Source organism: Dermacentor variabilis, chromosome 9 (assembly GCF_050947875.1).
Source record: "Dermacentor variabilis isolate Ectoservices chromosome 9, ASM5094787v1, whole genome shotgun sequence".
Taxonomy (NCBI): domain Eukaryota; kingdom Metazoa; phylum Arthropoda; class Arachnida; order Ixodida; family Ixodidae; genus Dermacentor; species Dermacentor variabilis.
In genome coordinates this window covers 32942469-32961713 of record NC_134576.1, presented here as the reverse complement: position 1 = coordinate 32961713, position 19245 = coordinate 32942469, and the positions used below count along the sequence as shown (strand labels likewise).

General features: G+C 45.8%; 1 protein-coding gene across 1 annotated transcript in view; it reads right to left on the bottom strand.

Annotated features, from left to right (window-relative positions):
- Nucleotides 1-16938, bottom strand: part of LOC142592589 (astacin-like metalloprotease toxin 5) — a 20219-nt gene extending 3281 nt beyond the window's left edge. Inside the window, exons 1-5 of the mRNA XM_075704121.1 lie at nt 16804-16938; nt 9604-9674; nt 8151-8223; nt 6247-6361; nt 2463-2638 (exon numbers count right to left, since the gene is read on the bottom strand). Coding sequence (XP_075560236.1) covers nt 2463-2638; nt 6247-6361; nt 8151-8223; nt 9604-9674; nt 16804-16912 — 544 coding nt within the window. The 5' untranslated portion in view covers nt 16913-16938. The remainder of the gene's footprint in view (nt 1-2462; nt 2639-6246; nt 6362-8150; nt 8224-9603; nt 9675-16803) is intronic.
- Nucleotides 16939-19245: the final 2307 nt, after the last annotated feature.

The window sequence follows — 19245 nt, the reverse complement described above, 5'->3', positions numbered from 1 at the left end:
ATTCAGACATTTTTTGAGATCTACAGGATCTCAAAAAGTGATCTGCAGGACGACGAGGAAAAGCGTTTCCTCGTCGTCGTGTCGTCTTTTCATCGTGTGTCCGTCCTTTCTAGCGCTACCATCAGTTTTAGTGATAGAGTAGTGTTGCAATATAAGCCGCATATAACATATAGCAAGGTGTGGCATTTAAAGATACCTAGATATATAAAGAAATTCTCCCTTGCGGACAACTCCACCGACGCAGACACCGAATTTTCTGCGACATGGCGCGCCCTAATACTTTCACGTTAAATCTGTTTCCCTGTCATCGCTTCGTTATACAGAAGCTAATGTTCGCAGACCCACAAGGGAGGTTAAACCACGTGCACTTTTCGGGTTTCGATACTTCTTGACAGTAGAGATGCCATTGATCTCTCCGCTAAGCGCAATATCTGGTAGCAAAATATTTGGCAGCAAATAAGCGTCACACAAACTTTGCAGTAGTGAGCGTCGTCTGGAAAGCGAACTCCTACCTACGTTTTCAGAATGTTACCGTAACACGTACAAGTAAGCCCTACATCACGTTCGTACGCCGGAATACCGGCGCTGCTTTGTCAGAATAGATGATTGAAACAAATGGATAGCGTATTCTGCCACTTACAGCTGGTTTCGCCTAATGTCGGAACACCAGTGAAAGAAAGATTGTTTTTTGCAGTGGACGAGCTCAGTGGTTACATGACACTGGTTGAGGCATGTAGTGACTCTTTATCATTCCTTGACGCGTATACCCTGCTTCATTTACTCACAAAAGTGCGCGCCTTAGCTTGCGGTAAAAGTTTGCACTTCCTTAAAAAATTATTGCGTACTTTCTCGCACTGAGCACAGAGATCCCAGAGGAGAAGAGCGACCACTTGCGCTGAGGGGAGACGACACGAGCTCGTAATGAGGAAGAGAGGTGACAAGTTGGTGCACTACAAACAGACAGACAGCTGCGCCTTTCGTTCTGCCGGCAGACGGCCTCATTCCTCTCCAGCGTGTGAGCAATGTCACGTGTCTCAAACTGCTAACGCGCCGAACGACTTTGCTACGGACCAACTCTGTCTTTGCCTTATATACGCGCTCAATCAACACTTGTTGCATGCAGATCTTGCGTGTATGATGAAAATACCTATGTCATGGCACCTTATAATGGGCCTCATGAGCGTAGGTACATCTAATTTCAGGCGATAGAGGTTTTACTTGTTTGTACAGAGGGCGCACAGGAGGAATCGCTTTGTGTATCAGGTTCGTATGCCGAGATGCCGGTGCTGCGATGCGCAAGTGAACGATAGGTCCTAAACATTTACAAAAGAGACAAAGGCGCACGAAAAAGATTCTGGAACCATGTAAGAGCACTTGCAGCTCCAACTAAAAATTTGCAGACATTTATAAAGGATGAAGGTGGTAACATCTTTGAAGGAGACGATGCGCTGCGGTACATCACAGACACTAGCTTAGGGCTAACTTCGGCACAAAAGAAAGCATAGTTCAGACCCAAACAGATCCGGCATCAGCAGAGCGGCTAAGCAACCGCAGTGGATAAAGCCAGAAGATGTCCCTAATGATACCACTGCAGGACCCAATGAAATCCCAATACAGCTAATGAAGAACCTCGAGCCAAAAGCAAGGCACTGCTGTATAATGACATAGAGCAAGTAATTAAAACGAAGAAAATTCCAGTTGGGTGGCATGAAAGCAAGACGATCCTCATCTACAAAGGCAAAGGTGGTGAGGACAAGACGAGCTCGTACCGGCCGCTTGCAGCAATGTAGATGCTATATAGAATGACAACGCAAGCCATAGATTTAGGGCTGTGGAAATTGATGGAAAGAAATGATGTGCTGGGTGAACTATAGAATGGGTTCAGACAGGGCAGACGCTCAGAAGATAATATCGTTGCTTTAGCACATTTCAGCCATTTCAGCAGCTCAGAATAGACCGTTATGGAGGACATCTTTAGATATTAAGGCAGCGTAACGACAACATAGACACGAAGTTTCTCTTTTCTTTCAGTGAAGTATAATGCCTCAGGGCATACGGGGTTATGGGATGACGGGGAATAAGGATGATTAAATCAATGAAAACGGATTTGTGGATCTATTAAAATCCAGGAGGGATGGATAATATGGGGGTCCCTGCGTCCAAGCAGCGCGATGGCTAGGATTATGCAGCGAAAGTACCGCTGCTGCAAGGGGCCGGAGCCTCGTCCGTTTATAAGCTTTCTTCCTGTCTCCCTGTCTTTATGAAAATGTGTTAGATCGTTTTTCTCGTTTACATATAGCAGTGACAAATATTTAAATTTAAACTCCTCCCTCTATCATTTAGCCTTCGGGCACTGAGACGTGGCCTGTAATGAAACAATGCACTCGCCGCGCAACCTGTTACCTAAGTTGAGCGATAGTGCGCAACAGTTCCCACATCTTCGGCCTCGCGAGTGTGCATACCTGGCTCCGCGTTCTCCGTGAAGACGTCGATGTATTGGTCCCTGTCCGAACGGGAGTGCTCGTGCGCAAAGCCCACCGCGTGCGTCAGCTCGTGCACGATGATGCCCTGGTAGAGACAGTCTCGGCCTAGGGACACCTGCTGAGCACCACCCTTGCGCCCAACGTGAGAACTGCAGCTGCGTTGTGTACAAACAAAAATAAAATGCTGCGCATTTGCCTTCTGGTATCCCCTCGCCTTGCGAGAGTTTTATGCACAGCACAAGAAATACGCTCCGAAAACCCGTTGCGAAACGCTTCATGTTGTATGAATTGTACAGGCCAGGCAGTCCACACGCCTACGGTGACGCAGTTATTAGGGAACAGGTTAACACAAGAACCTGTACACTTACTATCTCCATGGGGACAGTTACATAATTCGAGATTTTTACATCTTCTTTTTAGGTGACGGGCTTTTTTTACTTTGAGAAATAGTGCCCGCACCAACGCGCATGATCGTAATCAATTTTGCCAACGTAAAATTGACACTTCCCGGCGTTAACATTAGGGGTGCGAACCGTAGGTGGCGGGGTAAAATGGCACGTTGCACGACTGCTGGCGCTGAAATAACGTGTACATTTTCTAAGCATTTTAGTAAAAAGCTCGTCGGAATATATTCCGAACATTCGAGTGCAGGCGGCTGTTACCTTTAGTCAATGCGGAAGAGCCGTGCCTGCCTGTAGTTCTGAAGATATCCGCCTCTACGTGCAAAGCTTGTAGAGTTTAGAAAGTAGCACTGGCATGAAAATAGGCACGCCACTTATGCAAGGAACTCAACTGATGTGGCGCGTCGCTGTTACATACTCGAAACGAGAGCAATTTTTGAACAGCAAATTGCGAATTAGGGCTCAGATAAAATGACATTTACCAAAAGCGCGTGTAAAAGGGGCTCCTTAATAGGAAGGCGAGGAAATGGTGTTATAGTAACGAGTACTGATACGTACAAATCTTAACCTTGCTTTTTGCTTGCACTTTCTGATTACTCCTCTTCATAAAATTTGGTTGCACTGCAATTTTTCTCAATCTTTGTGCTAAAAGAGGAACAACTAACCTTGGATGCAAATAAGTGATACCTTTAGTACTGACACACTCTTGCGCTCTAAAGTACCGACGCTGCCTAAAGAATGCGCGAACATTTTATACAGTGCCTTTGTCCCAATGCTCACCATAAACGACTATAGGCAACAAAGTTGAGTAGCTGCCATTTTAGCACCCCTTTAGGTTATGAGAAAGCCCGCAAACAGGACAGCTTCGCGACGGCAACATTGCAGTGAAATAAGATGCAGGCTGCCTTTCAGTCCAGACAAGATGTCGGCTGAACACACTGCTTGAAAACCCGGGACAGGCAATTCACCCGCGAAAGCAAGAGTAGTGGCGCTTTTTTCGGTTAATAGCAACGTTGTGCATTTCATAAGCTCACACAATGGGTACCGTACAACAGTGATATTATTTGTTTTTATTAGTTTTTTGCCTATTTTGTCGTCGCCAGGGAGCGCGATTCTGCGCGGATAAGTGTGGGGAGCTTACAAGGCTTCGTAGACAGGTGTCCTGAGCGCGTTTCATTCCTTGGATTCTAAACTCTCTTTTTAGCAGTCAGAGTATAGTGGCTATAATCCTGGCCACTACTGCAACACACCCTGCATGTCTACAAGGTTTCTTGGAAAGTATACCTGCTCAATGCACAAGTAAATTAACCGGCCTAAATTAGCGCCACGAGAAGTGTCAGCCGCATTGAATCGTTTCGTGTTTGTTTCCGGCTACAAGCAAATGACGCAGAGCTACTCCGCAGTGAACTGCCACATGTTTGTATGCGGAGCTCACCTAACTTAAAGCAAAATCCTTCTTTCTAAACTGTACAGGGTGATCATATCATATTTAAGGATTATGCTGCTTTTAAAAATTACCTCTTACAGATAACATAATTCTTGTCCTTAAGGTGGATTATTAAGAGAGGCGGACATTGCTTGCAAAAGAAATCGAAATACATATTCAAAGAATAAGAAAAATTCACTAATTATCTTTTTTTACTCTAGGACACATATTGCAATCTTGGAATTCCAGCTGATGAGTTTGCAAGGCGCGTCCACTTGTAAAGAATTTCCAGAATGACGCCAGCTTGAAGATATGCGTCATCAAACTAGCCGTAAAAATACATTGTTGTTCAACTTAAATTTCTAGCAAAACTCTTTTTATACATTGAAGCACAAAAGGAACTGGAACATCCATGTAACCTGCCGTGGTTGCTTGGTGGCTATGGTGTTGGGCTGCTAAGCACGAGGTCGCGGGATCGAATCCCGCCCACGGCGGCCGCATTCCGATGGGGGCGAAAACACCCGTGTAATTAGATTTAGGTGCACGTTAAGGAAACCCAGGTGGTCCGGAGTCCCCAACTACGGCGTGCCTCATAATCAGAAAGTGGTTTTGGCACGTAAAACCCCATAATTTCTTTAACGTCCATGTACCCTGTTCCACATAATGGGAAAGAATATCTGAAAACTGGTATAATCCTGGAAATTCATTTCGCGGCTACAATTAGTAAATTACTATATGTGCCACAAACTAATTAATTAATGAGTTAAGTAGCAAATTTTTGTCAATTAGCTCAATATGTGTTCTGATTTCTCGTGCTAGTAATGTCCGCCTCATCGAATAATGCTGCTCAAGGACAAGAATGGTGCTATCTGCCACACATGATCTTTGAAAATTTCATAAAACCTAAAAATGGTCACCCCATGGACATTGAAGTCTGCTATGTCATTTGTCCACGCACCAATTAGGGATTCCGAGTGTTAAATTATTGTTTGCCGAAAGCGCTCAGTGACTTCAAGCTAATGAAAGCTTGCGCACAATGTAATGACTATTTAATAAACACGTTGCTATTCAACGTGCTGTTCTTGCTTCTTGCTTGGTGTTGGTTTCACCTGCAGAAAGAAGCGCTATTCTGCTGTGTAAAATTTTTTGTATAAAGAGCATTTTGCGAAATACGCACACTTCTGTCACTTTTCAGTTGCCGTTGTGAACGTAAGAGAAGTGTTCCTATAGTCTGGGCTGCCGAAACAAGCTCTCTGCTACTACCTATATGCACAAAAAACGCTAATCAATTTGTCGTTGCTCTGATAAGTATTTAGGCGAGGGCAATAGAGGACATTTGATCATTAAAAACTAAACATACTTTGCGAATATTGACCAAAATGTTATAACTTTGAGCCGAAAAACATGAACTTTATTATCAAGACAGGTATCACTTTTATGCAAGACCTAACCTGATAGGGCTTTCAGTACAGACGGGACCATCAAATAAAGCTACGCTTTATATAACTTGCTTATCTCGGACATGTTAATTTTTCTAGTCTATTATTCTTGAAATAGCGGTTTTACTTAAGTAATGGATCAAGTGTAAACTTCTTGCGCTTTTAACAGACTTGTTCTGATATATATATATATATATATATACATGGTTAAATATGACTCAACATTTCTTTTTTTATTGAGGAATATATTGCAAAAAGAGCTATAACAAAATTCTATTAGTAGCTTTCACTCCAATTATACTTCTTGCGTGAGAAGCTTACTACACTAAGTTCAACGGCCGCATTTGGGCGGTTATCGTGTATTACTGTGTAACGCAGTATAACATGTGTCACTGGTTTACAGTAATAAGAACAGCCTCGACCAAAGCTTCATTTTCGGCCGCATAATACACATACCTTGTAAGGTCGTCGCCAAAATATTCAGAAGAGCTGCTCACCCGTCTCCGCGCATGATGTGCAGGTAGTTCTCATGCTTTCTGCGGGCCACAAAACGTAAGCAGCTTTTAGACTCGATGTCCGCCATTGCCCGCAGAATCTTCTTCGTGGTGCGATCTGCCGATAACGAAGCAACGTGATTGCCCCTACGTTCCCCTGCATAACTCACTCTGCCGCGAACAAGCGGAATGAATTGAGGCCGAAGCATGGTCTCCGTGGCTTAATCAGTTGGTTTGTTTCCCCCAAACAAACAACGCAACCAATAATAAACTCGCATGAGCACAAGTGCCTGTGTGCCGCGTCTGGGCAGCTCATCGCCAACTCTGAACGGAATCATCGTGTTGGCCCGAACCAAATGATCAAAGAAAAAAGAAGTGCTCAGCTCTTGAAGAAGAACAAATTAAACAACTATTACAAGGACCAAACTGTGAGAATAAGAATATATATGTACAATAAACATCGGTGCGGTAAACACTCAGAAATGACTGGACTTGAATAAAAACAAAACGGGAAGAAAGGAACAGAAGTATGCAAGGAATCGGAGCACCGGGCCTAAATTCTCGGAGTACACAGTCTAATTCGCTAGAGGGCGTTAGAGAGACGACTTAGACGAAGAATCATGTCAAAGAAACACAGCGCGTTCATGTACCTTCGCCTAAGTGCTCCCTATCAACAAGTTAAAATGGTTCACCAACTCGCCCAAGTTCACGCCCTGTTGAACGCAATCCAAGGCTGCGGTTCGCGAGGCGTCAACTGACTCAAAGCTTCACGGAAGGACCAGCGGCGTAAAATGGAGCTATCCGCCTTGTCTGGAAACACGCTGCCTGATCTCGCTATTGGGTGGCTAACAGGAGCTTCGCTGCATGGGGTTAATGAGACGGAGCACAGCTGACAAGGTACCCATGGACTGCTGACAGGTCATTCGCGGACTTTTTAGACTACGTAATCAACACTTGTTGCTTTTTTTCATGGTACCATGCGCGCTAGAACCAATGCCAAGATATATAGCCGCAATCAAAATAACGCCCATTTACAACTTCAAGTAGTCGTCACAGAATTGGGTTGATTACAGAATGCGTCCGTTTCCTTTTCTTGTCTTTTTTTTCGGAAGCCCAGAATATGCAAGAGCAGTGGATTGCTGACTGATCGGGCATGAACACACTCAACGTCCAAATGTTACGCTTTAAGTCTGAATAAATCGAAATAAAATGGCATCGTTTCTCTCTCTCTCTCTCTCTCTCTCTCTATATATATATATATATATATATATATATATATATATATATATATATATATATATATATATATATATATATATATATATATATATATGCGTGTGTTTGTGTTTGCATGTGTGTGTGCATGCATATTTAGAAATTGCATTGTGTTTAAATAATCCCTATGCATGTGTATGTTGGCGTACACCGCGCTTCCATCAAAAAACAAACGTTGGAACCTTTCGGTATCGGTAGTGAACAGCGCAATGATTTCGAAAAGCCAGGAAGCCGCACTACATAGTTCATTCACGAGCAGTGATGGGAGAGCACGAAAGTAAGGAGGACGGTGGGTATAGGTGAAAGGATGGCGCTACTTCAAAATAGTTTATCTAGGGACACTACGCCAGCCTTTCGAGACGCCTGTCATCAGCGTGCACACTATTTCTCCTTCGCAGCAGGTCTTGCCTCCCGCGGTATGTCGTGTCAACATGTCGACCCCACGTATTCTTCGATACAGTCGGAGGGGCTTCGTTGCCATCGGTTTCAATGCATCGCCCTTAGGGCAAAACTGCCTCTTTTCATAGACTGCGGAATAATGAGGCACAAAAACAGCGAAAAGAAAGCAGAACGAGCTCTGAAACAAGCAACTACTGGACCATTAGTTACGAGATTCCTAAGTCTTCACTTACTGAGTTGAGCGTCGATGACGTAAGGAATGATTCCTCCGGGCCACAGGCGGTCCTTTTTAGTAACTGCATTCCGCTGTGCACGAGAAGACGCAGTCACCAAACAGCATTAGCAGATGAACGACAATGACGTGCAGGCTTCTACAAAAGTACACTCGAACGCGGAAGTTTACGGACCGCGAGATCCGCAGCAAAAACTGGCAGTTTTCCGTAGCGTCGGAACGCAGCTTAGGGTTCAGATTTTCGATCTATGCTAATATATACCTCGTACACCGACCAGAGAAAGCTACGTCTCTTACATTTATCCTGCGAAAGTGAAAGATGAAATTGAAACAACCTTCCGTAGGAAAAGATCCTGAGACCAAAACGCCGGTCTTTGCCCAGTCTGAATCATCTCTCCGCACACCATCACGTGGTCTCCGGCTCACCTCGAACCCCAGCTTGATTCGTTTCCCAATCTTAATGACATCGCCCACTCCCAAGCGCGCGCACTAACCCACCGCGCGGGAGCAGGATCGAGCTCAGACTCCGGGGTCCTCGAGTTTCGGGACACTCTCACTACTTTCAGCGAAATTACTACGCACTATCACCTGGGTAGGAGGACTTATCCTCCTCCTCACAGCAAACTGGCTAGACCTCTGGCGTCCACTTTACGCATGCTTCAGACTAAGTGCTACCCAAACCTGGCCCTTTTCCACACGATCACTCCAGAGGCTTTTAGCTCTACTTGCCCCGACTGTGGGGCTGTTAGCAATCTCGCACACATGCTCTGGCGATGCCCCTCGTTACAGGGACCGAATCGCATCAGAGAAGACGAATGGAGCTCTGCCATCCAGAGCTCAGACCTTTCACGTCCAACCTGGGCTGTCCAGAGAGCCCACGATGCGGCGGTTAGGCTCGGCCTACCCGTCCCCACGTGGGAGCGGCCCGCAGCTCTGCCCTAGGGCAAAGCTTCTCAGGACCTTGTAAATTAAAGTTCAATGTCTGTCTGTCTGTTGCCCAGTCTGAAGCCCAAGTTTGGTGAATAGATGGTGGTTCTGGCATGTCAGATGGATAATGAGATGGTGGTTCTGGCATGTAAAAGCTCAGATACTACTCTGCTTTTTCATTGTTGATTCTCTTGAAGTGTATGAGATGGTGGTTCTGGCATGTAAAAGCTCAGATACTACTCTGCTTTTTCATTGTTGATTCTCTTGAAGTGTACATCTTGCCCAGAAACGTCTGTCCTTTATGAGGTGATTCATCGTCGACAATACTGAAGTAGATTTAGATGCCATCAGCTCTCAATTTGAATGAACCTGCGATACTTCTTTTGTTGCTTTTTTGCGCTACAAGACAGCTAACAGCGGCAATGCGGTGGTCCGAAATAGCACGTGTCATGCCGCCACACCGTCTGAGATCAGTGCGGACACTTTTCGGGGAAGGTCGTTTGAAAGGAAGCAAAAGCACGACTCACATCGGCGGCGTTGTCCCGTGGCCGGAGGATGTCTCCCTCGAAGTCTCCTGCTCTTTCCAAGGCCAGTACTCCTGCACAATAAGGAATAGAATGGTTCTGCTTAGCGCCAGAAGACAGCCCCACGTTATGCTTGCTGCACCCGACAAGAAGGTGCAGACTGCGCACTCACCGGGGCCTAGAGGGAAGGGTGTTAAGGAATATCACATAATTTAAGAATTATCTTGGGTGGTTACAGCAAACGTCTAGTTCGCATGAAAGCGGAGGTTCTTGTGCGGACTCTTCCGGGCTTTGCTGACCGTGGCTGCTGAGGTCTCGCCGAATATCTTATTCACGGGAGAGGAACTACATAACGAATCGGCTTATGTGGAACCCAAGCTCCGCTACCTCGACAGATGTGCGGATGACCGGGCTTTGTTCTGTGCGCAATTACGCATTGAAACCATAAATGATACTTAAATATCCTCACTGTAACAAATGCATGCCTTCAAGCGCATAGTTCCTTTAATTAAGTCAAACATTTCACGCCTTTATTACCCGGATATGCAGCGTCTGCTCAGGCGGCTTCTCGACGAGTAAGGTGGTCCACTTTACTTTTAACGTGCTTAAGACTGTGCACCATTAAACTTCAGATCAGTAAACTTCAGACCACGCAGAAAGCGTGATGGGTAGTGGGACGATCTAAGAGAACGCACTAACTCTGAGTTCGGCCACTAAGTTAAAAAATTATCCGAGCTGCATTAGCAAATTACGTGTCTTCAAAACAACATGGGCCACCCTTACCACGAGAAGAGCCTTGGTAGGCTGGGAAAGACTCAAAAAACGAGAGACGGGTGGTGAACCCACCAAGAAATTGCCGCACCTCCTCACCGTGACGTCATGTGTTTTTTACGACGGCTGCTGGGGCTTAGTTGCTTTTCCATCGGTAATTTGTACAGGAATTGTATTGTAGAAGGTCCACGAAGACGGCAGGACAACGGCATGACGAATGTGACATGACAACGAGTGTATTGCGGCAATGCGAGTTTAGAAATATTTAGGTATTTTTTACTGACTCAACCACTCTAATGGAAAGAAAGACATCGAAATCTACGTAGTCACTGCAATGTATGCCTGCGCTGGGATTCCGACGCAATATAAGAAAAATGAAAACTCTACTATTTTGTCTTCTGCTCGCCAACCTGTTACAACAAAAATAACTAGGAAATAGAGTTATAATAGAATATTTTCTGTATTTGAAGTGACTTATTCTTCCTTTTTTTGTGAGCCTATCTAACACACACTTGTCGATTCCGCAGAAATCTACTAATGCTTACGATTTGTATTTGAGGGGCAGATATGAAAGTTTCTGTGGAAGAGTGCGAAAAAGCGCCTTGTAATCGGGCTCCTTGCCGATCAAGAGAACGCAATCAACCAGTATTTATTGGTGTTTTCGCCCAAGTTTATGTGTCGGCTCGTCAGTGGGAACCACTTTTTAGCATATTGGATAATAAATGCAAGAAAAAGTTGATAATAAGTGTAGTGAGCAGAACAAGCGCGGAACGAAGGCATAAGGCCCTGGTGACATCAAAAGCCACCCTATGGAGCGTGCCAGGTAATTTGTAACATCGATGGGCACACAAAAGTATGCGGATTCCTCGTACGGTGGGAATCATGGATGCTGTACTTATTTGATAGACGCTTGCATTAATGCAAAGCGAGTTCACTTTGTGCGGTGTTACATTATTGTGGATATATTATTGTTACGTCATGCAAATGCCTTTTTACGTTATGTATTTGCCATGTCATGCGTTCGCAAAGTTTGCCTGCGTAGAAGCAATATAGGCGAATAAATTTAGTCGACATCGTTATTTCTTTAGCAAAGTGAATAGCCCTCGCTATCTTACAGTCAAATATCATTTTCACTTCCCGTTCAAGACGTTGATAAGTGCACTTTGGTAAGCAGCAGTACTAGCAGCAGCATCAGAACGTAGCAATCCTAAAGTAGGCTCTAAACTGTCAGCACCATGACAATGCCAGCGAGAGCTGCCCGAGTGCGCTTGACGTTGGTCACCATAGCACAGGGAACTAATTAAAGGGCGTCAAATCGAAGAACGAACGTCTTTGCAAAGTTGATCTCTCTCTCTCTCTCTCGGTGTGTGTGTGTGCGCGCGCATGCGTGCGTGCGTGCGTGTGTGTGTGTGTGTGTGTGTGTGTGTGTGTGTGTGTGTGTGTGTGTGTGTGTGTGTGTGTGTGTGTGTGTGTGTGTGTGTGTGTGTGTGTGTGTGTGTGTGTGTGTGTGTGTGTGTGTGTGTGTGTGTGTGTGTGTGTGTGTGTGTGTGTGTGTGTGTGTGTGTGTGCGTGTCCTTTATCGCTTCTCTAGAAACAGCATAATTTCGCAGCGATGAGTGCCCGCATCTTGTACCTCATCTATCGTGCTTATCTCTGCACGTTGTCCATTCTCGATTGTGTCCAAGTTTCCAGCGTACTGAGCACGCCCAGGAAGAGTACAAGACATAAAAGTGCACTCGTAATCACCACTTATCACATCAGCAGTACTTGAGCTGTGCGATAAGCTTAAGGTTCGTAGAACAAGGACACGAGAACCACCTCATAGTTTGATGTCACATGAGTCAAGTCAATGTTCGCCCATCGGTCACGATAAGGTAAAGCACAAACCTGGTTCGGATAACGGTGCGAATAGCGCCATTACCTTTCGCGACAGGGATAAAGAGAGCCTGCCGCATCTATCGCAGGAGGCTTTTTTTGAAACCCCCTGCGATGGCTCTGACGTCTTGCTGTCGAACACAAGGTCGCGGGTATGATTGCCTGCCGCGTTCTGATGAGACTGGAATGTGAAAACGTTGCTTGTCCCACGGGTCGCTTTAGGACGTTCGAATGCGTAATGTGTTATTTATTACATGCACGTACCTGCCAAATCTTACATATATCTGAGCGACTCCTAAATTCCAACTAATTATCCCCATAGTACGTACATAATCAGAAATCTCCCGAAAAACGTCCCCAAGCCCATCGAAAAACAAAATGTGTGATACAGCGCCATCGTAATTGTCGTTATGCGCTAGGTAGCTAGCCCAAGTCAGACTTGAATACAAGCCATTGGTCTGCAGGCTGTGTTCGCCTAACTTCAGAGCTTCAGATCGAGACATGCGCTGACGAAGGCGCTTGAGGCAAAGCTATAATATGCGTTGCATAATAACCACTTTTTTTTAGTCAGCTTCGCCGCAGTATGTTCTTGTTAGGCGCTGAAGTATATTAAGAGTCCCAAGGGGCGATGGTAACGGGGTGTATACATATTCCTTAATTATAACGCATTCTCTCCAGTCAACGTACGAGCGCCGAGGCGCCGAGACATCTAATAAATTTACTGGCAGCCATTCGGAGCTGTTTCTTGCGTTGCTGTGACCCAGAAAAAAATGAGCTAATTTTATTTTTCGAAGGAACATCATAACGTACCAGAACGGCGAATACCTCAGAATAAGTGGTGAAGTGTGCAAGCTAGTGGTTAATGGTTCATTGTTATCAAATGCGCAATAAACTGTTATATGCAGAGTCAAGAACAAGGCGCTGAAACTTAATTGGCAATTTTTTTTCCTCACTACTCCTATTCGTATAATCGAGAGACTTCAGTCTGCACGGACCCGCCGTGGTTGCTCAGTGACTATGGTGTTGGGCTGCTGAGCACGAGGTCGCAGCATGGAATCCCGGCCACGGCGGCCGCATTTCGATGGGGGCGAAATGCGAAAACACCCGTGTATTTAGATTTAGGTGCACGTTAAAGAACCCCAGGTGGTCGAAAGTTCCGGAGTCCCCCACTACCGCGTGCCTCATAATCAGAAGGGGTTTCGGCACGTAAAATCCCATAATTTAAATTTAATTTTAAGTCTGCACGGCACTGGCTGGTCGTAATTAAACAAGAAAACCGTACAAGGAAAAACTACGAAATAACAAAATAGTTTTATCACACAGCTGTGAAGCTTTCGCAGTTATTTTATGGCGGCCCTATTTGCAGTACGTCGGCTACAAGGTAAGGCCCGTGAGGAGAATAAACCGTTACTTCAAGGTCAACATCTTCTTGCTCGTCATTATTATGCTTACGTCCTACCCCGTCTATCATGCTGCTGCTTATAACGAATAGTCCAACCTGGAAAGTCTGCAGCAAATTTTTCGCCTCCGCAAGATAAAACAGCAGCAAACGCAATATGAGGATGCAGACCCTGCCAAACTCCATGCGTGGCGTAAACATGCCACACAACTATAGAGACGTAATCACGTAACAAACCCTGTTGCTAGTAATGAGCGAGGTGGAGAGGTGGGGGAAAGATACAAGGCCTCCGCGTCCACCAATGCTTTGCCATTGGTCCCTCTGCGGTTTTGTTTCCTAACCGCGCCAGGAATGAAGCGCCGTATAGAGCACGACAAACGCACGCTTGAGTTCCGGTCGGAGAAATCTCAAGGCTTTTCCGGTGTTACTCTAGCCTTGCCTATGTGCAATTCAGAAGCGTGAAAAACAATTTGGTAGTAAAAGACAACAGAAAATAAAAAAATAACGTGCTGATCTTGCTGCAATGAAATCTGTTCTAAAATAGAATGCCACAAATAATTTGAAAAATTTTTCGACTTTCTGAAAAAAAAAGTGTTTTTGCACGAAATGCTTTCGCTCTGGGCCGTCCGGCAAGCCGAAGATGCCGCCCGAGTCCAAGGACTTCGAGCCGCCACCTGAGGCCACGACGACAAAAACTGCTGGACCATTCTTTAATAATGTTTCTTCTTCTTGCACAAAATGGTAACTGGGGCTTTCAGTTGGAATAAACCATCAAAATTTTCGAAGTCGACTTAATTCTCAACACGAAAAAAATTAATTATGTGGTTTTATGCGCTGAAACCACGATCTGATTATGAGGCACTACGTAGTGGGGGACTCCGGAAATCTTGACCACCTGGGGTTCTTTAACGTGCACCTAAACCTAAGCACACGGTTGTTTTCGCCCCATCGAATTGCGGCCGCCGTAGCCGGAATTCGAACCCGCGACCTCGTGTTTAGCAGCCCAACACCATAGCCACTAAGCAACCACGGCGGGTTAAGGAAAGAAAAAACTAACTTGCACACCGCATTACCAACCCATCGGTGTTCAGGTCTCGTGGATGCCTATAGGGTAAACATTCTGCATTGTGCCAACGCCGTGCTTGTTCCACTCGCTCATTGGCCGCAGTAGACCGGTGGCTATAAACGGCGATCTGCAGTGCAACCTAAGATATACCGGCTTCCGTTTGCATCTGTGCAGGCCGCACTCCAATATTCGCGGCACTCGACAAACGTTCGTGTGCTTAGGTTTACGAGAAGAGAGAGAGAAACAGAAGAGAGGAAAGGCAGGTAGGTTAACCAGACGCACACGTCCGGTTTGCTACCCTGCACTGGGGGCAGGGTTATGGAGACGAAGATAGAGAGAGAGAGAGGAGATAGAGCACAGTTTCACATAGATTTGATGGTTTGCACCCAGTCTACACACGGTTGCCAAAACCTGTAGACTTAAGGTATTTCAACAACGCTTTCGTGGCTTTCTGTGCCATCGACGCGTACGGCCGTGGTACAAGGATCTTCATTTCTGACAATGGTCTAGGGTCCAGCTGGTTCAATGCTGTCCGAAGAGCTTCACGCTGGACGGCATACTGGGGACGGAGACGTAGGATGTGTTGAATCGTTTCTATGGTTCCACAAGAATCGCACATGGGCGTATCCCCCATTACGATGCGCAACGAGTAGGCCTTCGTAAATGTAGGTTTACGGGAACATTCTATAGAATTCCCCGCGTGACTATTAATCCACAGATTTTTACTGCGGCGTCTATAATAGCATTTGCTGTTTCGCTGGGACCAAACTTGCACGCGTTACCAAAAAAAAAAGTAACAGATTACAAGTACAATTTCTTCTTTCAAAACGTGTTTGATTACAGTTACCAATTACGGCGCCAGGAAAGTATTCAGCAATTACTAAAAAATAAGCAATTACTTTAGCATTATTTCCCTCCCTGCAATAAATAGAACGAGCTGATCTGGCTCTTTCAATGCGTCCTCTGCAGCCCTTCAGACGAATATATCTTCGCTAAGAATTGTTATTCAAAATTATCTTCGGTAAGCTCGTTTTGTCTCGAGGACATCTGAAGTCACCCTGAAAACTTGCTCTATGTGCGCGCTGTGGATAAGGGCTGGGTTGTAACGCAGAAGCACCTTGCTCACAAGATTGTGGTTACTTAGTGCCACGATGCTGAAGTCTGGTTTCTCTATGAAGCGTAACGTTTCATTGTAGCTGGAGCTAAGTGAAGACGCTCCCGATAGGCGAGTTAAAAAATGAAAAGTTGTCCATAGCTAATTCCCGGCCATTGAGGTCCGAAGTGGCCTCGGCTATCGAGCCATAGTAGCGCGTTTCAGTTTGTCAACAACTTCTCAGCCTCCTAACGACGTACTTCACGATCGTTAGCCATTTAGACATAAACGAATGATTGTAGGATGCCAGCGAACGTTCACGTTTGCAATACAGTTTAATGTAAAGCTGGCAATTATTCATCCCTGAAGATACTGTTCGTGCGGTAGAATAGCGAAACTGGATGTATGAGTCCCGTGTCACACAGAAACAATCGCTTTTAACGGCCAAAATACTTCTGTCTACATTAGGTAAATCACTGGATGCACTAAGCGAAGGAGAATTGAGCAGCAGCTATTACTGCCCATAAAGTCCGCTTAAAACGCTTCCAGAAAAGATAGAGAAAGAAAGAGAAATTTATTTAAAGAGAAAAGCTAAGAAGCCGGACTTCACAGGCTGGTGTGTAAATCTGAAAGCCGGCCATGTTCAGGTGATTGCGGAGGAACGGTAGGATTGCGGGGATGGAGTAAACCATGTATACGTTTTCACCCCTTCGGACACAGTAGTACTCACAGATTTTAAGCACTTAAATTTGCGTTGTGAGTTAGAGCGTTTTTCATCAAATATGTAACTGGTTAAATGCAATCGGTTGCTGGAAAAAGCCATTAAATTATAGTGAGCGTTACCAAGTAAACAAGGTAATCGTTAAATTACAAAGATTGCGCGGAGACGTGTAATTGATAACATGTAAATATTTACATGCAATTTCTTACGTACAAGTCTGGTCGAGAAGTTGCATCCCGTGCATGAAAAAGCCCATCAATCACTACGCCGATAATTACCGGGATGCTTCCATTGAGCCGCCGGCTGAGCCACAGGATCCCCCTGCGACTTCCATGGCGCCGACGCGAGTGTCAGCCAGAGAATGCTCCACGAAGGTGCGACGCGCATGATGCCGATGCTCTCTGGTCGCTTCGGAAGCGCTAACGCCTTTTATTTCAACTCGCAGTGAGGGACGCCGAAGCGTGCTCGCCGCGATTAGATAACGCACGGGCACGCTTTCCGGGCCTGGGTGGTGTTTGATGCGTGTTATGCCAAAAGACAAAGGAACGTTACCAAGCGTGTTACGCACCGCACTGTTCCGATAAGAATATACGTCACGGAGCCCCTCTGTCTTTGCGTACAGACGCGGCCACTGCTAGCGGGAACAGGGCAGCCCATTATAGCGCTACGTGGAACGCCACTACCGATGCCTCATGAAGTATTGGCACAAGACTCACCATAGCAGGCGACTCTCCAGGATTTTCGCCAATCGCTTTGATTGCGCCTACACCGCAAGACTTCGTGATGTACCGGTCGTGGGGAACTCCGCGGAGCGATGCAATGGGTTCCGCGTTGCCACTAGCATTGGCCGTGCCTGTACATCTGCGCTATTTGCGGAATGATTATACTTATCGACAGTAGAATCGCACGTCAAGATGTTCCAGTTCTGCTCTCTTTACTCGATCGCCGTGGTATCTAAATGGTGCGGTTTCGTGAACCGACCTCTAGCGCTTATGTGACCGTGGCTGCCTTATCCGAGGACATCGGGGTCAAAATCTTGTCCTTGTTACACTGAGAGACTTTAGGGTAAGACGTAAACGGTACTATAGCACGGCTCATGCTGAAGAACAGCGCCAGGAAAGAAAGGAATAAAGATTCAAGGAAAGAGAAATAAATTACAGAACGAAAAAGAGGAACAAAATAAGAAAGAAAGAAAAGAAAGACAGAACGAAGGAAAGACAGGAAGGAAGACAGAAAGAGCTCAAGAAAGAAAGAAAAAAAGAAAGAAGTGTGTACACGATGAGGGTTTCTTGGAAGTATTTACATGTGATCCAACACCTGAATGCACAGCGATACCGACGGATGAATATCCAACGTGACCAAATATCCGACGGGTGACGTGACTGGCGAAGCTAAATCTTCAACAAGACAGAATATTCAACGAAAACGGACTGTCAAACTACACTGTATGTCAAACTGAGTCTAGATGTCCTATGATCTGGAATGTCCAGCGAGACGCAATGTACAACTAAAAAAAGTGATCGCCTTGGTCGTCAATATTATCGAATCGCTGGGCTTCTTCTGGAGTACCCAATCACCAGGAAAAATCTGTCCGCAATATCCCCGCAGGCGCGCCTGCGTCACCAGGCGTTTGGTGCGGTGCGGCACCACGTACCAGAGCACACGAGTGTTGGCCTCTTCCGCGTTTAACATAGCGTGGCTTAGCCATGTCCGGAGAAAAGGGGATCCTCGGAGTTGAGCCGAAGCCGGGTGTTTAAACCTTGATGAACTCTCAGTGGAGGCAACGCAACCCTTGGCCTCGGCTTCATGTAGACTGCAGCCCCCGACTGACCCACCCGAGGGAAATCGGTAGTTCCCTCTTCCTGTCTCCCTCTCTCTCCAACCTTCGTCTTTCTCTTACTTCCCATTTTGACTGTCTTCTCCTGGCTTCCCTTTACTTCCAGTTTTTCCAGGCAGCAAGGGGCAGCCTTGTATGAATAGCCAACCTAGGTTATGTCATATTTGGTTATAGCGGCGACGTACAGCTGGCTTTTGCGGAACCTGCTTTGACAGGCCCTGCAGCGTCCCCATGTAGGACTCCACGGTGGATTGCTAGCGTTAGTGCCGAAAACTTAACATTCTTCTATGACTAGTTCCTTCCATGATCTTCATCAGAAAAAAGGGCGCACCGATGAAGTCTTCCAGCTTTTGTCCCCAAAAATAATCTTTCCCCCTTCTCGATGTCATTCATTCTGAAAAACTAGACAGACCAATGCGAACAATTTCACCTTTCCTCGTTTCAAAGTCTCTTTCCGAAGTTTTTGGTACAGATTATAAAGCATCGAGGATGGCAAGCGATGATCTCCTCTTGTAGCTCCACGACCAGAAACAGTAAGAAAAACTGTCCAATCCCGCGTCATTCGGGAATGCCCAAGTAACGGTAACCCCACACCCTACTATGAATACCACACATGTCGTTGTCTCAGATGATGATCTGTTGGAGCTAACTGAAGCTGAACTCCTGGGGGGCTTCAGTGAGCAGAACGTAATTAGCGTGAAATGAATTAAGGCGAGGCGTGACAGTAAGGAAATCCAGACCAAGCACCTGATGCTTGCGTTTAGTTCAAGTGTTCTGCCCGAGTCCATTGATTTCGGGCACATCATGCACCATGTTAGGCCATACGTGCCAAATCCCTTCAGATCTTTCAAATGCCAGCGTTTCGGCCACAGTTCACAAATAT